Source organism: Oryzias melastigma, linkage group LG7, assembly GCF_002922805.2.
Source record: "Oryzias melastigma strain HK-1 linkage group LG7, ASM292280v2, whole genome shotgun sequence".
In the NCBI taxonomy this organism is placed as follows: domain Eukaryota; kingdom Metazoa; phylum Chordata; class Actinopteri; order Beloniformes; family Adrianichthyidae; genus Oryzias; species Oryzias melastigma.
The window spans coordinates 10,767,701-10,786,573 of NC_050518.1; the positions used below are offsets into that span (position 1 = coordinate 10,767,701).

The 18,873-nt window shown below is 39.5% G+C and overlaps 1 protein-coding gene across 1 annotated transcript in view; it reads left to right on the top strand.

The window, feature by feature from the left end:
* LOC112159789 (NUAK family SNF1-like kinase 1) overlaps positions 1-6,990 on the top strand; it is a 13,246-nt gene extending 6,256 nt beyond the window's left edge. Inside the window, exons 3-7 of the mRNA XM_024294070.2 lie at positions 1,135-1,286; positions 2,494-2,559; positions 4,794-4,913; positions 5,166-5,298; positions 5,391-6,990. Coding sequence (XP_024149838.1) covers positions 1,135-1,286; positions 2,494-2,559; positions 4,794-4,913; positions 5,166-5,298; positions 5,391-6,511 — 1,592 coding nt within the window. The 3' untranslated portion in view covers positions 6,512-6,990. The remainder of the gene's footprint in view (positions 1-1,134; positions 1,287-2,493; positions 2,560-4,793; positions 4,914-5,165; positions 5,299-5,390) is intronic.
* The last annotated feature ends 11,883 nt before the right edge of the window (positions 6,991-18,873 follow it).

Here is an 18,873-nt window from a genome sequence, read left to right on the forward strand (position 1 = left end):
TAATTTCACATTTCATTCTGCTCAGTGACATCAAGCTACAATTTCAGTTTGTTATTAGAAAAACAGTACACCATTTATTTTCTAATACAAAGATGATGCGATTCTAGCCGTTTTACAACAAAAAAGATAAATACAAGTCTTTCAAATAAATCATGAGAAAACTGAGAAACTGAGAAAGAAACATTTCTAACAAGAGAAAAAAAATATAAAAACACGAGCAAACAATGTTTGACGATGTGAGCTTATTTGTTATCCTGTGGCTTTATGGCATTTATCCCGTCACAAAAAAAAACAATTGGTTTACATTTGCAAAATTGTATCCTTCAATAAATAGGAATGGCACCAAATTGTCTCAAAACCTAATTAAGGAAATATAAATCACTTTTTGTCTGTCACAGATGAAAGAGAAAATATGAGGCCAACTTTTGAGGGATAAAGCTGGGTTCAAATTGACTTAGTATCCAAACATGGAAAGGAGTCTACACCCAAAGTAAAAAATAAATCAATAAATGAGCAGTTTTGAAAAGGCCTATTCAAAGTCCACCTCTTATCCCAAAAGAAATGCTGAGGTGATCCTTGTGGAGAAATCCTTTCAAACCTGCATGAACTGAGGTAACACCATGTTGAGACGGGGACGGGGACGGGCATTCCCTTAGTGATGTAAAGGCCTAATGATCAAATCAAATCAATAAGATTCCTGGTAGAATCTGGCTTGACATTTTAGTGGGGGAAAATAATGTCACACAAAGAAGAATTGCTTCAGGTTGTTGCAAAAAGTGGAATAAAACAAGTCGAGTGCATTGTAGAGCATTCTGTGGTACAAACCCCACATTAGGCGTGGATATACTTTAGGATTCCTTCCCTTAGAATAGCATGTTAGCACCAAGAAAATGTAAGATTTAAAAATATGCATAACATAATATGATTGTTTATGTACTCCTGAAGTTTAACGACTGCATTAATGAGACTGGGGCAAAAGACATTGAGTGTTTTTGTAACAATTAGGTGTACGGTTACCATCTTTACAAATAGGGAATTTTAAGGTACATTCATGTCAAATTTGGTTCTTGAGATGCAACAAATGCACAAGTTGTCCGAATGATGCTGAGGTTTTATTTTGTCCTGTGTCGACAGTGTTTGAGAGCCGGGACAAGATTGTGATCGTGATGGAGTTTGCCAGCAGAGGAGAGCTGTACGATTACATTCAGGAGAGGAGGAGGCTGCCAGAAACAGAAGCCAGGAGCATTTTCAGGCAAATTACGTCTGCCGTCCACTACTGCCACAAGGTACCGCACACACTGGTGACGCACAGAATTACTTGAAAAATTAGGCCAGCACGTGTGGGCACGTGTTGAGTGTTCAATTGAGCATAAGCAAAACTGTTTAGCTAAATCCACCAAAATCCCAACCATAAAGCTGCAGAAGAACTTGACTTTAGTTTTCAGATCTTTCTGGGTTAAGAGCGCATTAGGCTGTAATTGGTCCTTATGGCTCCACATGTTTAACTTCCTGTCTCCAAATACTCGTAAGATATTGCAAAGATGAACATCCTTGTTTAATCCTGAAGCTTTAATCCAGAGATTTAGGCAATCAGATAATCTGAAAGTTGTAGAAACATTGAATATATTTATAACCCAAATTTAGCATTTGAGATATGACCTTGTAAACTTTAATTTTGAAATATTTTAATTCACAATCACATTTCATATAAAACATAGAAAAACACATGAAATATGTTGTTTTTTCTTAACATATATTTAGTGTGTAAACTGAAAAACAAGAATTATTGGAGGGATGAGAATACTCTAATTCTAATCTAACAATTTGCTAAAATATTTAACTCTTGAGTTTTTGTTTTACTCCCTGGATGATGTGGGTTTAACCTTTTTGTACCTGATTTATTTCCAATTATATAAAAAATTCTTCATTTTTTTTTTTTTAATTCAAGATGATGCTAACAACATTGAGTCTTGGGTTTAATGACACAAATACTTTGTTTAAAATCTTATCCAATACAAAAAGTTTTTTTTTTTTTTTTATATTTTGAATTTAATACAAAAATCTCAGAGATTACACGCACATTGTGCTTCTGCTCCTGCAGCTCTTTGGTTTCTCACAGTCTGTTTCCTCTTGCTGCTGAAAAATGATGTCCCAAAATAGATCTGAATGTTCCAACAGGAATGAATTATTCAAGGTGACTGAGAGCAGAGGAGAAGGTTTTTTTTTTAAGCTTGAGAGAACATAATTTTAAGTCTTGTTACTTTCCTTTATTCACTAAACTTTCTGAGTCATTTAGTAATCCTTTTTTTTTACTATATGCTCGTGCAGACTTGTGTATAAACACAAACTTCCACTCGGTGTGGAAAATATCAAACTCTCAGAGTCCAAAATAAACTTCAGAAGATTAAATCATCAGATAAACTGTTTTTTTTTTTAAGTAAATATGTCATTTTATCTAATATTGTCTAACAAAGCGTGTTTTGTCTTTACTAGAATGGAGTGGTGCATCGAGACCTAAAACTTGAGAACATTCTTTTAGATCAAGACTTGAATGTAAAGGTAAGAGTCATCAACCCTTATATATTATATATTATATAATTTATTTTCTTTTTCTAGATGTTTTGTGTTGACGCTGTGTCTGTACTGTGTCTCTGGCCTAAAATGAAAACACACCTTTTTTCTTATTTACTACAAGTCTTAATATTAACACCACTTTCTCAGTTCAGCTTTTGTTCTGATCACTAAACCCAACACACAAAACAATCATAGTTCTCTCCTATTGTGTGAGTAAATCTATAATATGACTCAGCTGAGAGGAAACCAGTTCCTAACAACAGTCAAAGTGTGCCAGTAAATGTAAGCAAACATTGAGCCGCGTCTGATAAACTAACAGAAGCTTTTTATTTTCCTTTAATGGATTTCAAGGAAACAATTCCCATTTAAGGCTGCTGTGCATGATCAAAGAGGAATGCGTGGAATCCAGTGGCGATCTTGGTACACGCACTGGTCAGAGGGTTTATGAGCAAGCGAGCTGGGTCCGACTGGTAAAAAAAATAAACACACGTAAAATGCAGACTCCCTGTTTAAGTTCCACCCTCTGGAATTTCACAGCATTGGCAGCACATGTTATGCAGCTCAGTGGCATGGATAAGAAAACAGAAACAATGAGTCATGCTTTTCAGAATGTTTTGTCTTTGTTCAAAATACACTAACCTATATTTAGTTTCCTAAAATAAAGTCATGTTGTAAATGTCAATTTTTTGTTGCTAATACACACATCTTTTGAAATGTAATGTTTTCATTAAAAACATTTACTTTTCCTTGTACAGTCATATTATTGAATGAAAATGAAATAATGAGAAGCTAAATTTTGCCTCTGTAAAGATTCCACATTCACATTTTGGCATGTAACTGACTCTTTTCATCCAAAGCAGCTCACACGTGGGGCACACAGCGAGCCAAATGAGAGTCTTTGTGAACACAATCTAGCTCAAGTGTTGAAAGTAAAGTCTTGCGGAGAAATATCAAGGAGTAAATAGGATTGTTTTGTACTGTGTAGAGTGAAAGGTCAGTGCTGATCCTCCTGATGGGTAGATGGCAAACATGCATCTACAAAAGGAACACATATGTTCTCTTAAATTACTTTTGTCTTTAATGATGACCCCCATGTTTCCTGTTAACCATTTTCAGAATATTATTGAATAGTGAAGGCAGGAAAGGTCAGGATTTATGTCTTTAAGAGATCAGGATCCAACCACACATCCATTCATGGAGGTTTCCAATAAAGGAATAACACATAATGCCACTTTCGTATTCTCTGGGAAAAAAATAAATAAATAAAACACTGGACAAGCTATTTCAATGATGGAGCACTAAATTGTTGTAGAGGCTGAGAGGAGAATGTGGCCCCAGGATAGAACCTTGTGGAGCACCAGTAAAAATGCTTGATTTCTTCCTTTCCCAAGATAGTTAGGAGATTTGTCCATATTATAGGCGTTTTTAACCTGTATACAACTATGACATAGATGCTAAATTGACAAAAAGTGAATATTAACATGAACAGTGCCATTTACATTATAATGATCTGCAGCAGTAATGCAGGAAATGCAGGGAAATGTTCCCCTTAAAAATACAGACTGTTTTAGTTTAAAATGTTGTTAAGTGACAGGAAATTGAAAAAGTAGTTTAAATCCTGATTCTTTATTATTTTTTTCCTAAAATGCAAGACTAACCTTTTAGTTTTTCACATTGGATGGGGAACAGTAGGTTTCTTTAGCAGTGGTCAGACCTGGGCCTCTTTAAATGATAATGTGTACACAATGTCATCCCTTGCTATGTAGGTCTTGTTGTGACATGGAAATAAAGCTATTTTCAACACGGAGCCTCTGATAGCAGGCTGGTGCGTGCGTGAATAATCTCTTCAGATGAAGGGGCATGTATGTGTACCTCGAGAGAGTGCTTGTTCCGTTACGTGAGTTTGAGCAGCCAGATGGTTTTCTGGCCTCTGTCCTGTTTCTTTACACACGCATTAACTGTCTGAAGCCGTATTCTATCTTTGGCACTGTGAAAAAAAAAGACCTCAGAACTGTTTTTGTTCACCACATGACTCCTCCCTCCATAAGAATACTTTAGACTACATGAAGAAGAATGTAAATGCTGCAGGGAGACATTTTACTTTTTTTTTTTTGATGGTTTGAAAATCTTTGTTCTTTTAGTCTGACAGGTCTTTAATGTATTGAACATTGTGGAAACCAACAATAATATAGTCTAACGTGTGCTTCTCTTTTCTACAGCTGGCTGACTTTGGTCTGTCCAATAATTTCCACAGAGGCTCACTTTTGCAAACATACTGTGGAAGTCCACTCTATGCTTCTCCAGAGATAGTGAAGGGTCTGCCATACGTGGGGCCAGAGGTGGGTCAGAACCCTGGCTTTGGAAGCCATGTTGTGAATTTTGTGATTTCCTCACATTTTTTTTATCATGATGGATGACATATAAGAAAAAATTAAGATTAAAACTGCATTTCTGAGTATTTCTTTATTCAAATCATTGTGAACCAGGAGCAGACAATATGTTTTTCTAAAAGACATTTTCAAAGATGACTGGAGTGGGAGTTTAAAGGACTGAGAAAAGAGAAAACTCCAAAATCTTTGTGGATGTTTTAGGTTGACTGCTGGGCACTGGGAGTGCTACTGTATGCATTGGTGTACAGCAGCATGCCATTCGATGGAACAAGTCATGCCAAACTCACAGAGCAGATTAGCCAAGGCCGATACCACAGACCCAATCCACCCTCTGGTAAATACTCTTAATATCAATACCTGGACATTTTTGTGTCTTAAAAAGGTCTTTTTTCTGATAATAAAAACTGTCTACTTTTCCCTCTCCAGACGCCTGCTCTCTCATTGACTGGTTGTTGACAGTACGTGTGCAGGAGAGGGCCACGATTGAAGATGTGGCCAACCACTGGTGGGTGAACTGGGGTTATGAAGAGAGCGTGTGTGACTGCCCCTCATCTCCCTACCAGGAGTGCCCGTCTCCATTGCTGGCTCGCTACATCGACTGGCAGAATCAGGCTGCTCCAAATAGGACAAACGACCCAGACTGCCTCTCCTCAGACTTCTCCTATCCTCCTCATGTCAGTGCAGATCCCTTTTTTTTCAGCTCGTCTCTGAATCCCAACTGTGGAGCAGGAGGTGGAAGAGCGTGTGGAGGAATTTCGAGTCTCAGAAAGTCACGCAAGGAAAACGTAATTCCCCAGACTGTACTGAGAGTTTGTAGTGATGCTTCGCCAGCTTCTCCTTCCTCCACCAGTGAAAAGAGGAAACCTAAAGGCATATTAAAACACCAGAGAAGCTTGGACTCTGTCTTCCACAACTCTCCAAAGGAGAATCCTTCCTCTGAAGTGTGCAACACTCACTCCCAGCCTTATCGGACTCTTGGTCACAAGCCATCCGGTGTCGTGTCAACAAACGTAAAACCTTCATCTGCATTCAAGCAGCCTTCATCAAAGATGCCCAAGAAGGGGATATTAAAGAACTTGTATGTGAGGGAGTCTTCATTCTCTGAAAAAGAGGGCTGTGCAGAGAGCACCAAAGAAGGCGCTGCAGGACATTCACACTGCCGCCAGCAGCACACAAACCTCACATCAGCAGAAAACAGTCCCAACATGCAAACAGAAGCCGTGCGGAGGCGGAAAGGCATTTTGAAACGTAACGGCAAGTTCTCTCAAAGTCTGGATCTTCCCGATGATTCCTTCTCTTCAACTGCTGCAGTTCTCCCCGAGGCTCTGCAGCAGCTCCTGCAGGCCGCGGCGGAGCCCGAATGCCGCCACAGCCGACCCTCCAGTGTGGTGAGCGAGGACAGTTTGTTTTCATCCGATTCCTACGATCTGCTGGACCTCAGCACTCAGGCACATCGCAAGATTTTCTCCCAAGAGATGAACCATCACACATGCAGTTCTGAGGAGAACCTGGAAAAACTTACAACGGACAAATGTGAAGATGTCTAATGACCCAGAAAACTGATATTAAAAATCTTAGTGGGTCAAAAGCTAAAGAATTATCTTTATTTCCACTGTCTGAAAACTCCTCCACTCAACAAGGTTTCGTAGTATTGCACTATCCGTTCAAAGCACCATAACTTTACAAAATCTGACTGTATTAAACTCATTATGTGGCAAACATTTGAAAAAAAGACAGAAAAATAATGACATAAGATGTTTTTGTGTGATGTGCTCACATGGATTTCTGCTCACATGATCTCTGAAAACTGTCTGTGAATGCTGTGATCTACTGAAGCACCACTGTTGAAACATGAAACAAGCACAGTTGTCCACACAAAACATGAATATGTCTTAGGGTAAAGAAACACAAAGCAATCCGTTCACACTGTACATGCGCTGATGACAAAAGTTCAACTTAAGCTTGCTCATTAGGGAACATTTATCGTGTATGACATTAAAGTGTTTGTAAGCATGTGTAGAGGAAACTGAGAGTGTCTGATCGGTTTGTCCTATTACTTACCACAGTAGACTGTAGTGTTATTTAACTTTTTTTGTTTATTATATTTGTCTTTTCTTTTATTTGAACAAGCAACATATTTATCACAAAAGGTAAGATTAAAGTCAGGTCATCTTTTAGCTTCTAGGCTAAAGTAATGCGCTAGCTGGTTAAATGTGTCTTTTGCAGGTGGATGCATCACTCTTTGAAGGTTTGTCACACAAAATTGAAGCTTTTGCTGTTCATAACAATATAAGCTTATTAGTGAATCAATGTAACAGTATTAGAAGTATACCATAATAATCTCACTGTTTGTGAGCATTTGCCTATGAGAGGTTATCTCATAATAACACTTTACAAAGTTAGAAATCATTATTTGAATGTCTTTAGTTTAAGGTCTTTGGTGCTCTGACATGATCAGAATGGAATTTAAAAATTATTAAATATTAAAAATTAAAAAAGAAATTAAATATTAATATCAATATTTTTATTACAACAGACATTCCAGAGTATATTTTAGTTCACAAAATGTTTAAATATCATTTTTCTAAATGTAACTAAAATCAAAACCAACTCAGGTACAAAAACGCATTCATTCATTCTGTAGAATTTGAATATATACTTTGATTTTATGTTTGCTTGTTTGAGATACAAATAATATGCAAATCACTTGCGTCAGATGATCGAGAAAGAAAGTGAAAGAGAAAAATGTAATTGGTTAAATACAAAAGATACTTTTAATGCAGGAGTTTGCAATACATTTGTAACACATATAGGAAAAACGAATACTTGTTTTATAGAAAAACATCAATCCCCCAACCAATTCTCAAATTTGTCATGACAATGTTCTGATGATGGCAACCAGCCCTGGTCTCTAATATTTCTTTAAATGAAAGTGCAATAAATATGTAAAGTCCACTCTTTTTGCATCTTTATCAATCTTTTTAAATGTTAAAGTGCTTAGTAGTGAACTCACAAGTCCTTCATTTCCATAAAAGTGATTTAGTATAATAATTTGTCACACTTTCTTCAATTATTAAAAAAAAGAACAGCATGGTCACATTGGTTGTTGTTAGTAGTTTGAAAACATCAAAGTTCAATTTAGAGTCGTTTTATTAATAAACTCCACTGAACATTTGTGTTACCTAACAGGAAAGTGATTGGTATAGCTAACCATTGCATCAAAATAAATCCATTGAATATGTATGAAGAAAAAACCATATGCTGCATGAAGATATTTATCTTTTTTTGACATATTTTAACATTATTTTCCTTTGTTGAAATTGATCAAAAAAGAAAACATTAATAATGGCCATAGATAATAGTTGTTGGCAGATTGTCTCCTCTGTGTGATCAAACAATCCAAAGAAATCTAATGTCATGACATGACTTTCTTTCTCCACTAGATGTCACACTTTGTTCAGTTTGCCTGTTTGCCTCCAAAGCAGATTAATTGGTTAAAATGTAAAGTAACCTTATAGTGATATTAGTTTTAACCATTTGCAATTTTCATCACATTTTTTCCTATTATAATTTACATTGGAGTGTTTTGAATTTGGGAAACCTGCACATTTGAAAGTCATAAGGGATAATATACTTATATTGTACATTTAATACAAAACAAGCACACAATTCATGCCATATTCCTATCAGTTCATCAAATTTATCTCAACTGGCTTCTCTCTATGTCAAGGAGCGGTGGTTGAACTCTACACCAAGGGTCCCCAAACAATTTTCTTGACCGATATGGGGCAGGGGTTGGTTTGTAGGCTAATAGAAAAGTATTTTCTGTTAGCAATTCTGTCTGCTATTGATGCTAACAGTGCTTTCTGATAGCATCAATCACAGGGTGTGTCTGAATGTAAACATTTATGGGTTTTCAGACGCATAACCAAATATTTATACCACTTTCTGTGATATACACAAAGAGACAGGAAATAAATACTTCACTGGCTGCCTGTCCACTTTTTTTTTCAAAGCTCTTCACAGTCTTGCCCCAGTCTACTTAAATGAGCTATTACCATATTGGCAGCCACTCTAGAGTTTTATTATTTAATGTAAGCTGCGATGTAGTAAGGGAACACTGTTTTCTGTTCTTTTTGACTGTGGGGGTGGGGTGGGGATAGAGACACAGAATGCATACAGGGGGTATAAGATGTTACATTATTTTCGGGTCTCTATCTCAAACCAGATTGGGGAAAAAAAAAAATCATGCATCGTTGATATTGTTCAGGGGCTGGGTCAAATGTGGAGGTGGGCCGGATTCACCCTGCGGGCCATAGTTTGGGAACCCCTACTCTACACTATCATGTCTCACCTATGGGTTCACATCCTATTGATCCCAGAAACACCCAGCCACCCTGTAGAGGAAAATAATTTCAGCCACTTGTAGATTGGATATCCTTTTGATTATAACCTAAAGCTCATGACCATGTTTGATGCTAAGAACAAAGTCTGGCCAATAAATCCAAGGCATTGGTTGTTTGTTCAGCTCCTTCCTCATTACAAAAGATTGATAAAGTGTCCACATCACTACAGCTGATGCAATACTTGTCAGTCTCATGCTCCATCACTGTCTCACTGCTTAGCAAGACCCTAATAACTTCTATTACCCTATCCACTTATGGTGGCTGTGGTGCAGAGGTAAAGCAGTTGAGTTTTGATCAGGAAATAGCAGGTTTTAGTTGATGCCTTGCCCGCTCGTGTGTGGAAACTCCCTTGAGCAAGACACTAAACCACTCATTGATGTGTTATAAGTTGGTGTCAGTGTTCAGCGTTGCCATCAGTGTGTACATTTGTATGCATTGGTGAATGTGACTGAGATTGTAGAGCGCCTTTGGCCTTCAGAAAAGGCAGTAAAAGCCTAAATAAGTAACCAGCATTTACCATTTATAAGCTATCCACCAATCTTGAAAAGGAAAATCCCCATAGAATTGACTTGGGGGTGCTAATTTTAATTTCTAGCTTCCCGCAAATGGAAAGGCTTCAACAATCAGTAAAATGACAATGCATTACCAGATGATTAGAATTTCTCTGGGTTGAGCGTTCAAAGGTACAGACACTTGACTGCTGTCCAAATGGCACAGGACCGCCCCATTATTAATTTCCTGCTGGTGGTTGGCAAAGCGACCCCATTTATTTTTTCTGGCTTAGCCCAGTTTGGTCAAGTGGGAGACAGCTGGACCATCGAGCTGTCTTCCAGCTGGATAGCTAGACCTTGTAACCTCTAATTCCAGAAGACATGGAGAAACCTTTTTTCAATGTTTCCATTAGAGACTCAAACCACTTATTCTATCTTGTCACCTACGACTTGTTTGCCATGAGAAACCCTAACAGGAGCATTGTCCCAAACAACTAGCAGAAGCCATAGGATGACTCAAGGTCTCAAGCCCCTCACTATGTTAAGTTGGAGGTTCATAAAGAAAGCACAACAAAGTTAGTAAGACAAATTTCCAATATAATATGACTTCATGAGTACAAAACTTTACTTAAATAGATAGTTCATTTTGATAACAGCACTGCCTTTTATACCTGAATAGAACAGTCATTCAGGAGTAAAGAGTACAACAAGACATTCATGTACTTGGAAGAATTTGACTGTCTCATATAATTTCATGCTATGTTGTTTGATTAAAGAAATGACTATGGAAATAATCTGTATCACCTGAAGAGAAAAACAAAATAGTTTTGCCTGGTAAAAGGCAAACATTGATGCAAGAGTTTGCATAGAGGCAAATCATTTCTAACTTTAGCTTTATAATGTGCAGAACTGTCACCTATTTCCGTGTCAAAATCTAAATGAAATTTGCCAACCAAACAGACATTATTATTATGTGTACCCTACGATACACTAATGGAAAGAAACACATCAGTCCTTTCCACATGAGAACATAGAACTTGAGTGGTTTAAATCTGACTGCAACAAATCCAGTCGTGAAATATTCCACATGCTGTCAGCTCTGTCATAAGAAAATGGAAGAGTTTGGGCACAGAAACTCAGTCACCAAGTGGTAGACCACGTAAACCAATGGAGGAGGGTCAGCGGAAGCTGATGCGAATGGTGCAAAGAGTTCAATTGCTGCAGAGCTCTATACATCTTATGACCTTCAGAGTAGTCCAAGTACAGTACATAGAGAGCTTAATGCAATCGGTTTCCATGGCCAAGCAGCTGCATCCAAACCACACATCACCTAATGCACTGCAAAGCATTTGATGAAGTGGTGTAAAGCATGCCACCAGTGGACTCTAGAACAGTGGAGACGCCTTATCTGGAGTGATGAATCACGCTTTTCCATCTGGAAATCTGATGGACCAGTCAGGGTTTGGAGATTGCCAGGAAAACGGTACATTTCAGACTGCACTGTGCCAAGTGAGAAACTTGGTTGAGGAGGAATGATGGTGTTGACTTGTTTGTCAGGAGTTGGACTTGGCCTCTTAGTTCCAGTGAAAGGAACTTTGAATGCTTCAATATATCAAAATACACTGCTCACAAAAATTAAAGGGACACTTTTTTTATTGGGTCTGGCATGAATTGAATTAAACCTGTCCGATAATTTTCTTGATGGTTAAGCAGCTGAGGGCCTCATTAATCAATTTCAGCTGTATTGGTGTTCATAGAATTAACAACAGGTGCACTTCAGTGGCAACAATTAGAAAACCCCCAAAACATCACTGGTGTTACATGTGGAGGTCATTTCAAGTTTCTCCCTCTTGATCTTTTTTGGCTGTGCTCACTGCCCAGCACTGTGGAGCTCGACTGGCATTTGCTCACGAACACCAGAATTGGCAAGTCCGCCACTGACGCCCTGTACTTTTCACAGACGAGAGCAGGTTCACCCTGAGCACCTGTGATAGACGTGAAAGAGTCTGGAAAAGACAAGGAGAACGTTATGATGCCTGCAGCGTGATTCAACATGACAGGTTTGGTGGTGGGTCAGTGATGGTCTGGGGAGGCATATCCATGGAGGGACACACAGACCTCTACTGCCTAGGAAATGGTGCTCTGACTGCCATAAGGTATCCAGATGAAATCCTTGAACCTATTGTCAGACCCTAAGCTGGTGCAGTAGGTCCTGGTTTCCTCCTAATGCACGACAATACCCGGCCTCACGTGGCAAGAGTATGCAGGCAGTACCTGGAGGATGAAGGAATTGAAGCAATTGAATGGCCTTCATGATCCCCTGACTTAAACCCAATAGAACATCTCTGGGACATTATGTTTGGGTCCATTAGGTACCGCCAGGTTGCTCCTCAGACTGTACAACAGCTCAGGGATGCCTTCACACAGAGCTGGGAGGAAATGCCACAAGACACCATCCGTCGTCTCATTAGGAGTATGCCGCGACATTGTCAAGCATGCATCCAAGCTCATGGGGGCCACACAGGATACAGAAAAGCATTTTGAGTTGCAGAAATTAAGTTTTGTAAAAAATGGACTAGCCTGCCACTAGCCATTTAGCTGGATAATTTATTTTGACCATACCACTTCTTTATTTACCTGAAAAAAACAGCTGGAGCTGGAGGAAATGACTAGGGAGAGGGAAGTCAGGCATCTTTGCTTAGACTGCTGCCCCCGCAACCCAGCCCTGCGGAGCGGAAGATGGATGGATGGAGTACAACAAGGCATTCATTTATTTTGAAGAATTTGAATGTCTCCCATCGTTTCCTGTTATGTTGCAAGAATAAAAAATTGACTATGGAAATCACCTGGATTATTTGAGGTAAAGGGGAAAATTTGCTTGACCTGGAAAAACATAAAGGCTCCATTCTTTTAATATTAAAGTTAAAGCAAAGTATTCCTCACTATACCTTTTTAAAGGGGGACAGAATTGTCAGCACTGTTCCTTCTAAGCTGCGCACTGCTCCCACGCCCGTTGCGCACAGCAAATCTATTCTGCGCACAACATAACATTTATTCTATGACATAAGACATGCATTCGGTGTCACTTTAAATGTTATTCCAAGATTGTCAGGCGATCAAAAACAGGTGCTGATGAAGACAAATGTAAAGGAGCTGAGCTCAGATTGAAGTCGGTGCTTTGTTGGATTCTGTTTTCAAAGCACACTCTTTTATTTGTTTCTAAAAGCTTAAATGGAATTAAACCTTCATTTTTATCAGGTTTACCTTTAGTTGACCCTCCCAGACCCCTCAGGTTCTTAGATGCAGGTCAGCTGGTGGTCCCAAAAGTCCAAACTAAAACCCCACAATGAGCCCACATTTCAGCACTGTGGTCCTCTGGCCTGAAGATGCGAGTGTTTCATCCACTATATATGGATGAAACCCTCACAATAATTGATTCATTTTATTATGACTGTATTGGTGGGATTTGAGTACTAAGTTTGTATTTGTCTCTATTTATTTCATAGTATGTATGTGTCACAAACAGGCAGACAGCTGGTTCCACGTGCAGCAGGTTTATTAACAGTCCACAGAACAAGCAGGGACAGGCAGGCAGAGGTCATACACGGGCATGGGATCATCTGAGACGAGCGAGAAGAGGACTCAGAGTCCAGGCGAGGGTCAGGGGCAGGCGGCAGGCAATCAGAGTTGCAGGGTCGGAGGCAGAAGATCAGGTCAGGAGTAAATGCTCAGAGTTGCAGGCAGGGTGGCACAAACAAAACTTTGCAGAGAGTGGAGTGTGGAGCCAGACTATAAGCTGAGGAGGTGATGAGGTGATGGGGAGTTATACCAGGATATGATAGTGTGCGTAGAGATAGATCAGATAGGAGTGGTGGTGGGTGTGTCACTTTCATAAGAAGTGGAGTGCAGTTCAGGGTCTGTCATTGGGAGGGTAATCTTGAATGTGTTATATGTGAGGTGTGGTGTGATGATGGAAAAATGCACTTGGTGAACTGTTATAATCCCAACACACGCTTGATCCTGACTGAACTGGAAGACATTTTAAATAAGACTGGGCGGTCTGCTGTGTGGGTAGGGGATTTTAATGCCCATAACCCGCTGTGGGGGAGTGAGAAAAGGGACGTTAATGGAGCCATTCTTGAAGATTTTCTGGACGTCTCTGGCTTTGTAATGTTGAACACAAGAGAATCAACTCGGTTTGATGTGTCCTCAAATAAAAAGTCGTGCCTCGATCTTACTTTTTCCTCCCCAAGACTGGCGAGGGTTGGTGACTGGACTGTGTTGCAGACGAATATGATGGGGAGTGATCATTTCCCGGTTGTGTGCAAATTTGGTAGGACTCTAGTAATGGATCCGGAGGACAGCATCCAAAGGTTTGATTTTTCTCGCGCTGACTGGCAAAGATTTCAAAAGGGAACAACTTCTGGTTTGGAGTTTGTGAACAGTGATGGTACAATAGATGAGATGTGGGACTCATTGAAGTCTATGATTCTGAGGGTTGCTTTTGAAACTATTCCTGTCAGAAAAGGCCCTAAAGGTCGTGTTATAGTTCCTTGGTGGAATGTGAAGTGTGGTGAGGCAATCAGACAGAGGCAGAGTGCATTTAGGAAAGTTCGTAAGTACCCAACACTGGAAAATGTTGTTGCCTTTAAAAGATGTAGGGCATTGGCGCGGAAAGTGATAAAAACTGAAAAGAGAAATTATTGGAGACGATTTTGTGGTTCCTTAGGTCCTGATACCTCAGTGGTTCACCTTTGGCGGAAGATACGCCGCATGTCTGGAACGGTGGTGAAAATTACAATCCCACTTTTGAGTGATGTTCATAAAGTGGCAAACACCAGTGCAGATAAAGCAAATATGATTGTTCAAGTTTTTAAAAGAGTACATGATCCTGTATGTATGAGTACTGAAATTCTTGAGTCCAGAAAACTGTTATTGGGAAATGACTTTGGGTATGTGGGGATACCTGCTTCGAATATTTCTTATAATGTGTATTTCTCTTTTAGAGAGTTTGAAGACGCTATATCCCGGGGGGTGAACACAGCCCCTGGTCAGGATCAACTTAGTTATTTAATGTTACAACATTTGGATGAAGGCACAAAACATGAGTTACTAATGTTATTTAATTATATTTGGGAGGCGGGTACATTACCTAAATCCTGGAAGCATTCAATTATAGTTCCAATCCTGAAACCAGGAAAAGATCCTTCTTCTCCATCTTCATATAGACCTATAGCTTTGACGTCTGTGGTGTGCAAAGTGATGGAGAGGATGGTGACAAATAGACTTGAGTATTACCTTGAAAGCAGTGGTTTTTTTGTTAAGTACCAGAATGGTTTTCGGAAGGGGAGAAGCACTTTAGATTCGATTGCAGACTTGGACAGGGATGTTAGGAGGGCGATGATAAATAGGGAGGCTGTGTTGGCTGTGTTTTTGGACATTGAACGGGCATATGATACCTTATGGAAAGAAGGCCTTTTGCTTAAATTGCGAAAAGCAGGGGTTTGTGGTAGACTGTTTCATTGGATTGAGAATTTCTTGAAAGACAGATCAATACAGGTTAGGGTGGGGGCTGTTTTATCAGAAGTGATTGGAGTGGAGAATGGAACTCCACAGGGTGCAGTTATTAGTCCGATTCTATTCAATATTATGATTAATGATATATTTGATGATGTTGATATCACCTTCGGTAAGTCTTTGTTTGCAGATGATGGAGCCATCTGGAAATGTGGAAAAAATGTTCACCATCTGTTTTTGCAAACGCAACGGGCTCTGGATAAAATTGTTAAGTGGGCGACTGTGTGGGGTTTTAAGATCTCTTATGAAAAGAGCAAGTTTATGATTTTTGGTCTTAAGCGGAATATTCCACCTGATGTTCTTTCACTTTATGATCGTCACATTGAAAGGGTTAAGTTTTTTAAGTTTCTTGGTTTATGGTTTGATGAGAGACTGACATGGAGAACACATGTGGTTAAGATTTCGTACAGGTGTGAAAGAGTAATCAATATTTTGAGGAGTTTGGCTGGAAGTGATTGGGGGGCAGAAAGGTGTACGCTACAGGTGATATATCGCGTTATGATTAGGTCTGTGTTAGATTATGGTTGTCAAGTTTTTGGGGCTGCTGCGAAATCTGTCCTAGCCATGTTGGACAGGGTTCAAGCGAAGGCTTTGAGGATTTGCTGCGGGGCCTTTAGAACAACCTCTATACCTGCACTCTTGGTCGAAACAGATGAGCTACCGCTGCGTCTAAGACGTATAAAACTGGGGGTGAGTTACTGGGCAAGAGTGGCGGGATTCTGTGGGTCTTTGGCAGCTAAATGTCTACTTGATGAGTGCTGGGAATTTGGGGGTGGACAGAAGAAAGTTAATTTCTTTTCACATGTGGCTAACTATTTGAGAGAGATGCAGTTGACAAAGGATTCTGTGATTGGCATGGTGTGGCCAGTAATACCTTTGTGGCGCCTGCCTGAACCGGTGGTTGATGTGGAACTAATTGGACTAGATAAAGACTTGATTCGTAAACGGATTGAATCTTTTCTGCAGAGCCAAGTGGACGTTGTGCAAATTTTTACTGATGGCTCGAAAGAGACTGGATCCCAAAGAACAGGCTTTGGAGTGTTTGTGAATGGGATGCAGGAAGGTCTCAGTGTGCGTGTGACAGATAGATTGTCTGTGTTCTCTGTAGAAATGCTAGCAATTTTGTGGGCATTGCGCTGGGTGAAGGAACATAATCCTGACCGGGTACTAATTTGTTCTGATTCATAATCTGGTCTGCTGGCGATACGTCACAGAGAATCTGAGTCGCGTCCAGATTTACTGTATGAGATTTTACTGAGTCTTTCTGAGGTGGAGGGTTTGGGTTGTAATGTTTCATTTCTCTGGGTTCCGGGACATGCTGGGGTAAATGGGAATGAAGTTGCTGACAGACTAGCAAAAGAGTCTCTTCTGAAGGTAAAGGTGGATGTGGTTGTTACCTTAGGTAAACAGGAGTGTCGCAGCATATGTACAGAATATGTTAACAAACTTTGGCTAGTAGAATGGGACAAGGAACAGAGAGGCAGACTGTATTACTCATGTCAGACTTCTATAAAGAAGAGCCCTCTGCAGGTGCCTTTTTCAGGTCGTAAAGAGGAGGTGGTAGTTACCAGGTTAAAATTGGGTCATTGTGGTCTAGCTGCTTGTTTATTTACAGTTCATAGGCATGACAGTGGCCTTTGTATATGTGGGGAGCGGGAAACGGTGCCTCATGTGGTTTTTAGTTGCAGCAAATATGATGCTGAAAGGCGGGTGTTATTTATGCGACTCAGTAATTTAGGAATCTCTACATTTTCATTTCAATGCATCATACCATTATGTGTTCAGAATATAGCTGTAAGGTGTGCTGTCCTTCACTTTCTTCGTCAGACTGGACTGTTTTTCAGAATTTGATCTAGTTTTTTTTTTTTTTTATCTGAGGGTGGCAGCATTGCACTCGTTAGTGTATAGCCTGCCGGAAAGGCATTCGAAGAAGAAGAAGAAGAAGAAGGTGATGGGGAACAGCTGATGCTGATGAGTCCAGGTGATGGCAGGTGGTGAGCTCAGAACTCTGGTGAGCGCTCCCTCTGGTAACTGGAGACGGTAGTAGCAGGTTGCTCCATGACAGTTTGCTATTTTAACAACTATTTGTATCTTTCTTTATTTATTATGGAAAGCACTTCAAGATTCTTTGTGGCAGGAAAAGTCCTAAGCAATTAAAGTGGAGTTTGAATGTATTCCCAGACATCAGGACCCACTTCCTGAATGTTTTTTTTACTTTTCATTGTAATCGTTGCAAATCACTTGCTTAGAACACAATTTGATGACGATTAATTTGTTTCATTCTTTTAATAAGTTACATGACTTGATAAGATAAAAGATTTCAGATAGTTGAAATATAGACATGAATACAGAGTGAACCCTCATTGTTGCTAATGGTGGTCGAAGGAGCGCTCAGTGAGTTTCTGTGTTTGCTCAGACGCACAAACAATTAGAGGGAACATTGATTGTCATGTGTCTTATCATCCAACTGAAAATAGTATATTTCAAGCAATCGAAACAAAACACACAAAAAAAAGAAAAGAATATGCGTAGATAAATTAAACTTAAGATGTTTTGGTGCAGCGGTATGGCTGTCAACTTCTGATCTGATGGGAGCGGGTTCGATTCCCGCCTTGCCCGCCCATGTGTCCAAGTGTCCTTGGGCAAAACACCTAACCCCGAATTGCCTCTGGTGAGAGGTTGGCACCAGTGTTCGGCAACGGAGCCACCACCAGTGTGTGAATGTGTGTGTGAATGGGTGAATGGGTCTGTGACTGTGAAGCGCTTTGGGCCCTTGAAGGAGTGTAGAAAGAACTACACTAGTATACTCCATTTATTTATACACATATATGAAGCTTATACAGCAGCCAGACATAGAATTTAGATTTACCTTAATACCCTGAAGATATAAACAATAAATATAAATAAAGTTAAGCATAAATTACAAAAGGGGTTTCTATAAATATACACTATGTGTGTAAGAAGACCAATAACCCCTGTTGTGGCAAAAAAATATGTCTAAATTGATGTTCACATTTTTCAAATAGCACTAGTCTGTTGTTTATTTTAAAATGACCATGAAAATATGTGAATTCTACTGTTTGTCGTTCAAAAATTTGACTTGATTTAGACAGGACGTCTTCATGAATCCATTTGTTTTCCATACCTGTTTTATCTCTCACTGAGCTGCAGGGCTGCTGGAGCCTAACCTTGCTAATGTTGATCTCAAGCGAATGTGGAATACACCCTGGAAAGACTGCCACCCTATGGCAGAGTGTAATGGTTACATGGTAGAGTAATTTGTCCAATGTAAATGTACTCAGAAATAAGATGTTGTGTTGAGATTTACCCTAAAGGTGGACTGATAGAAAGTGCTTACCAATAGGATTTCAATTGATACTTTTTCACAGTATGAAAACTCTGAACTTTTGGTTGACACAAATATAAAAAGATTAA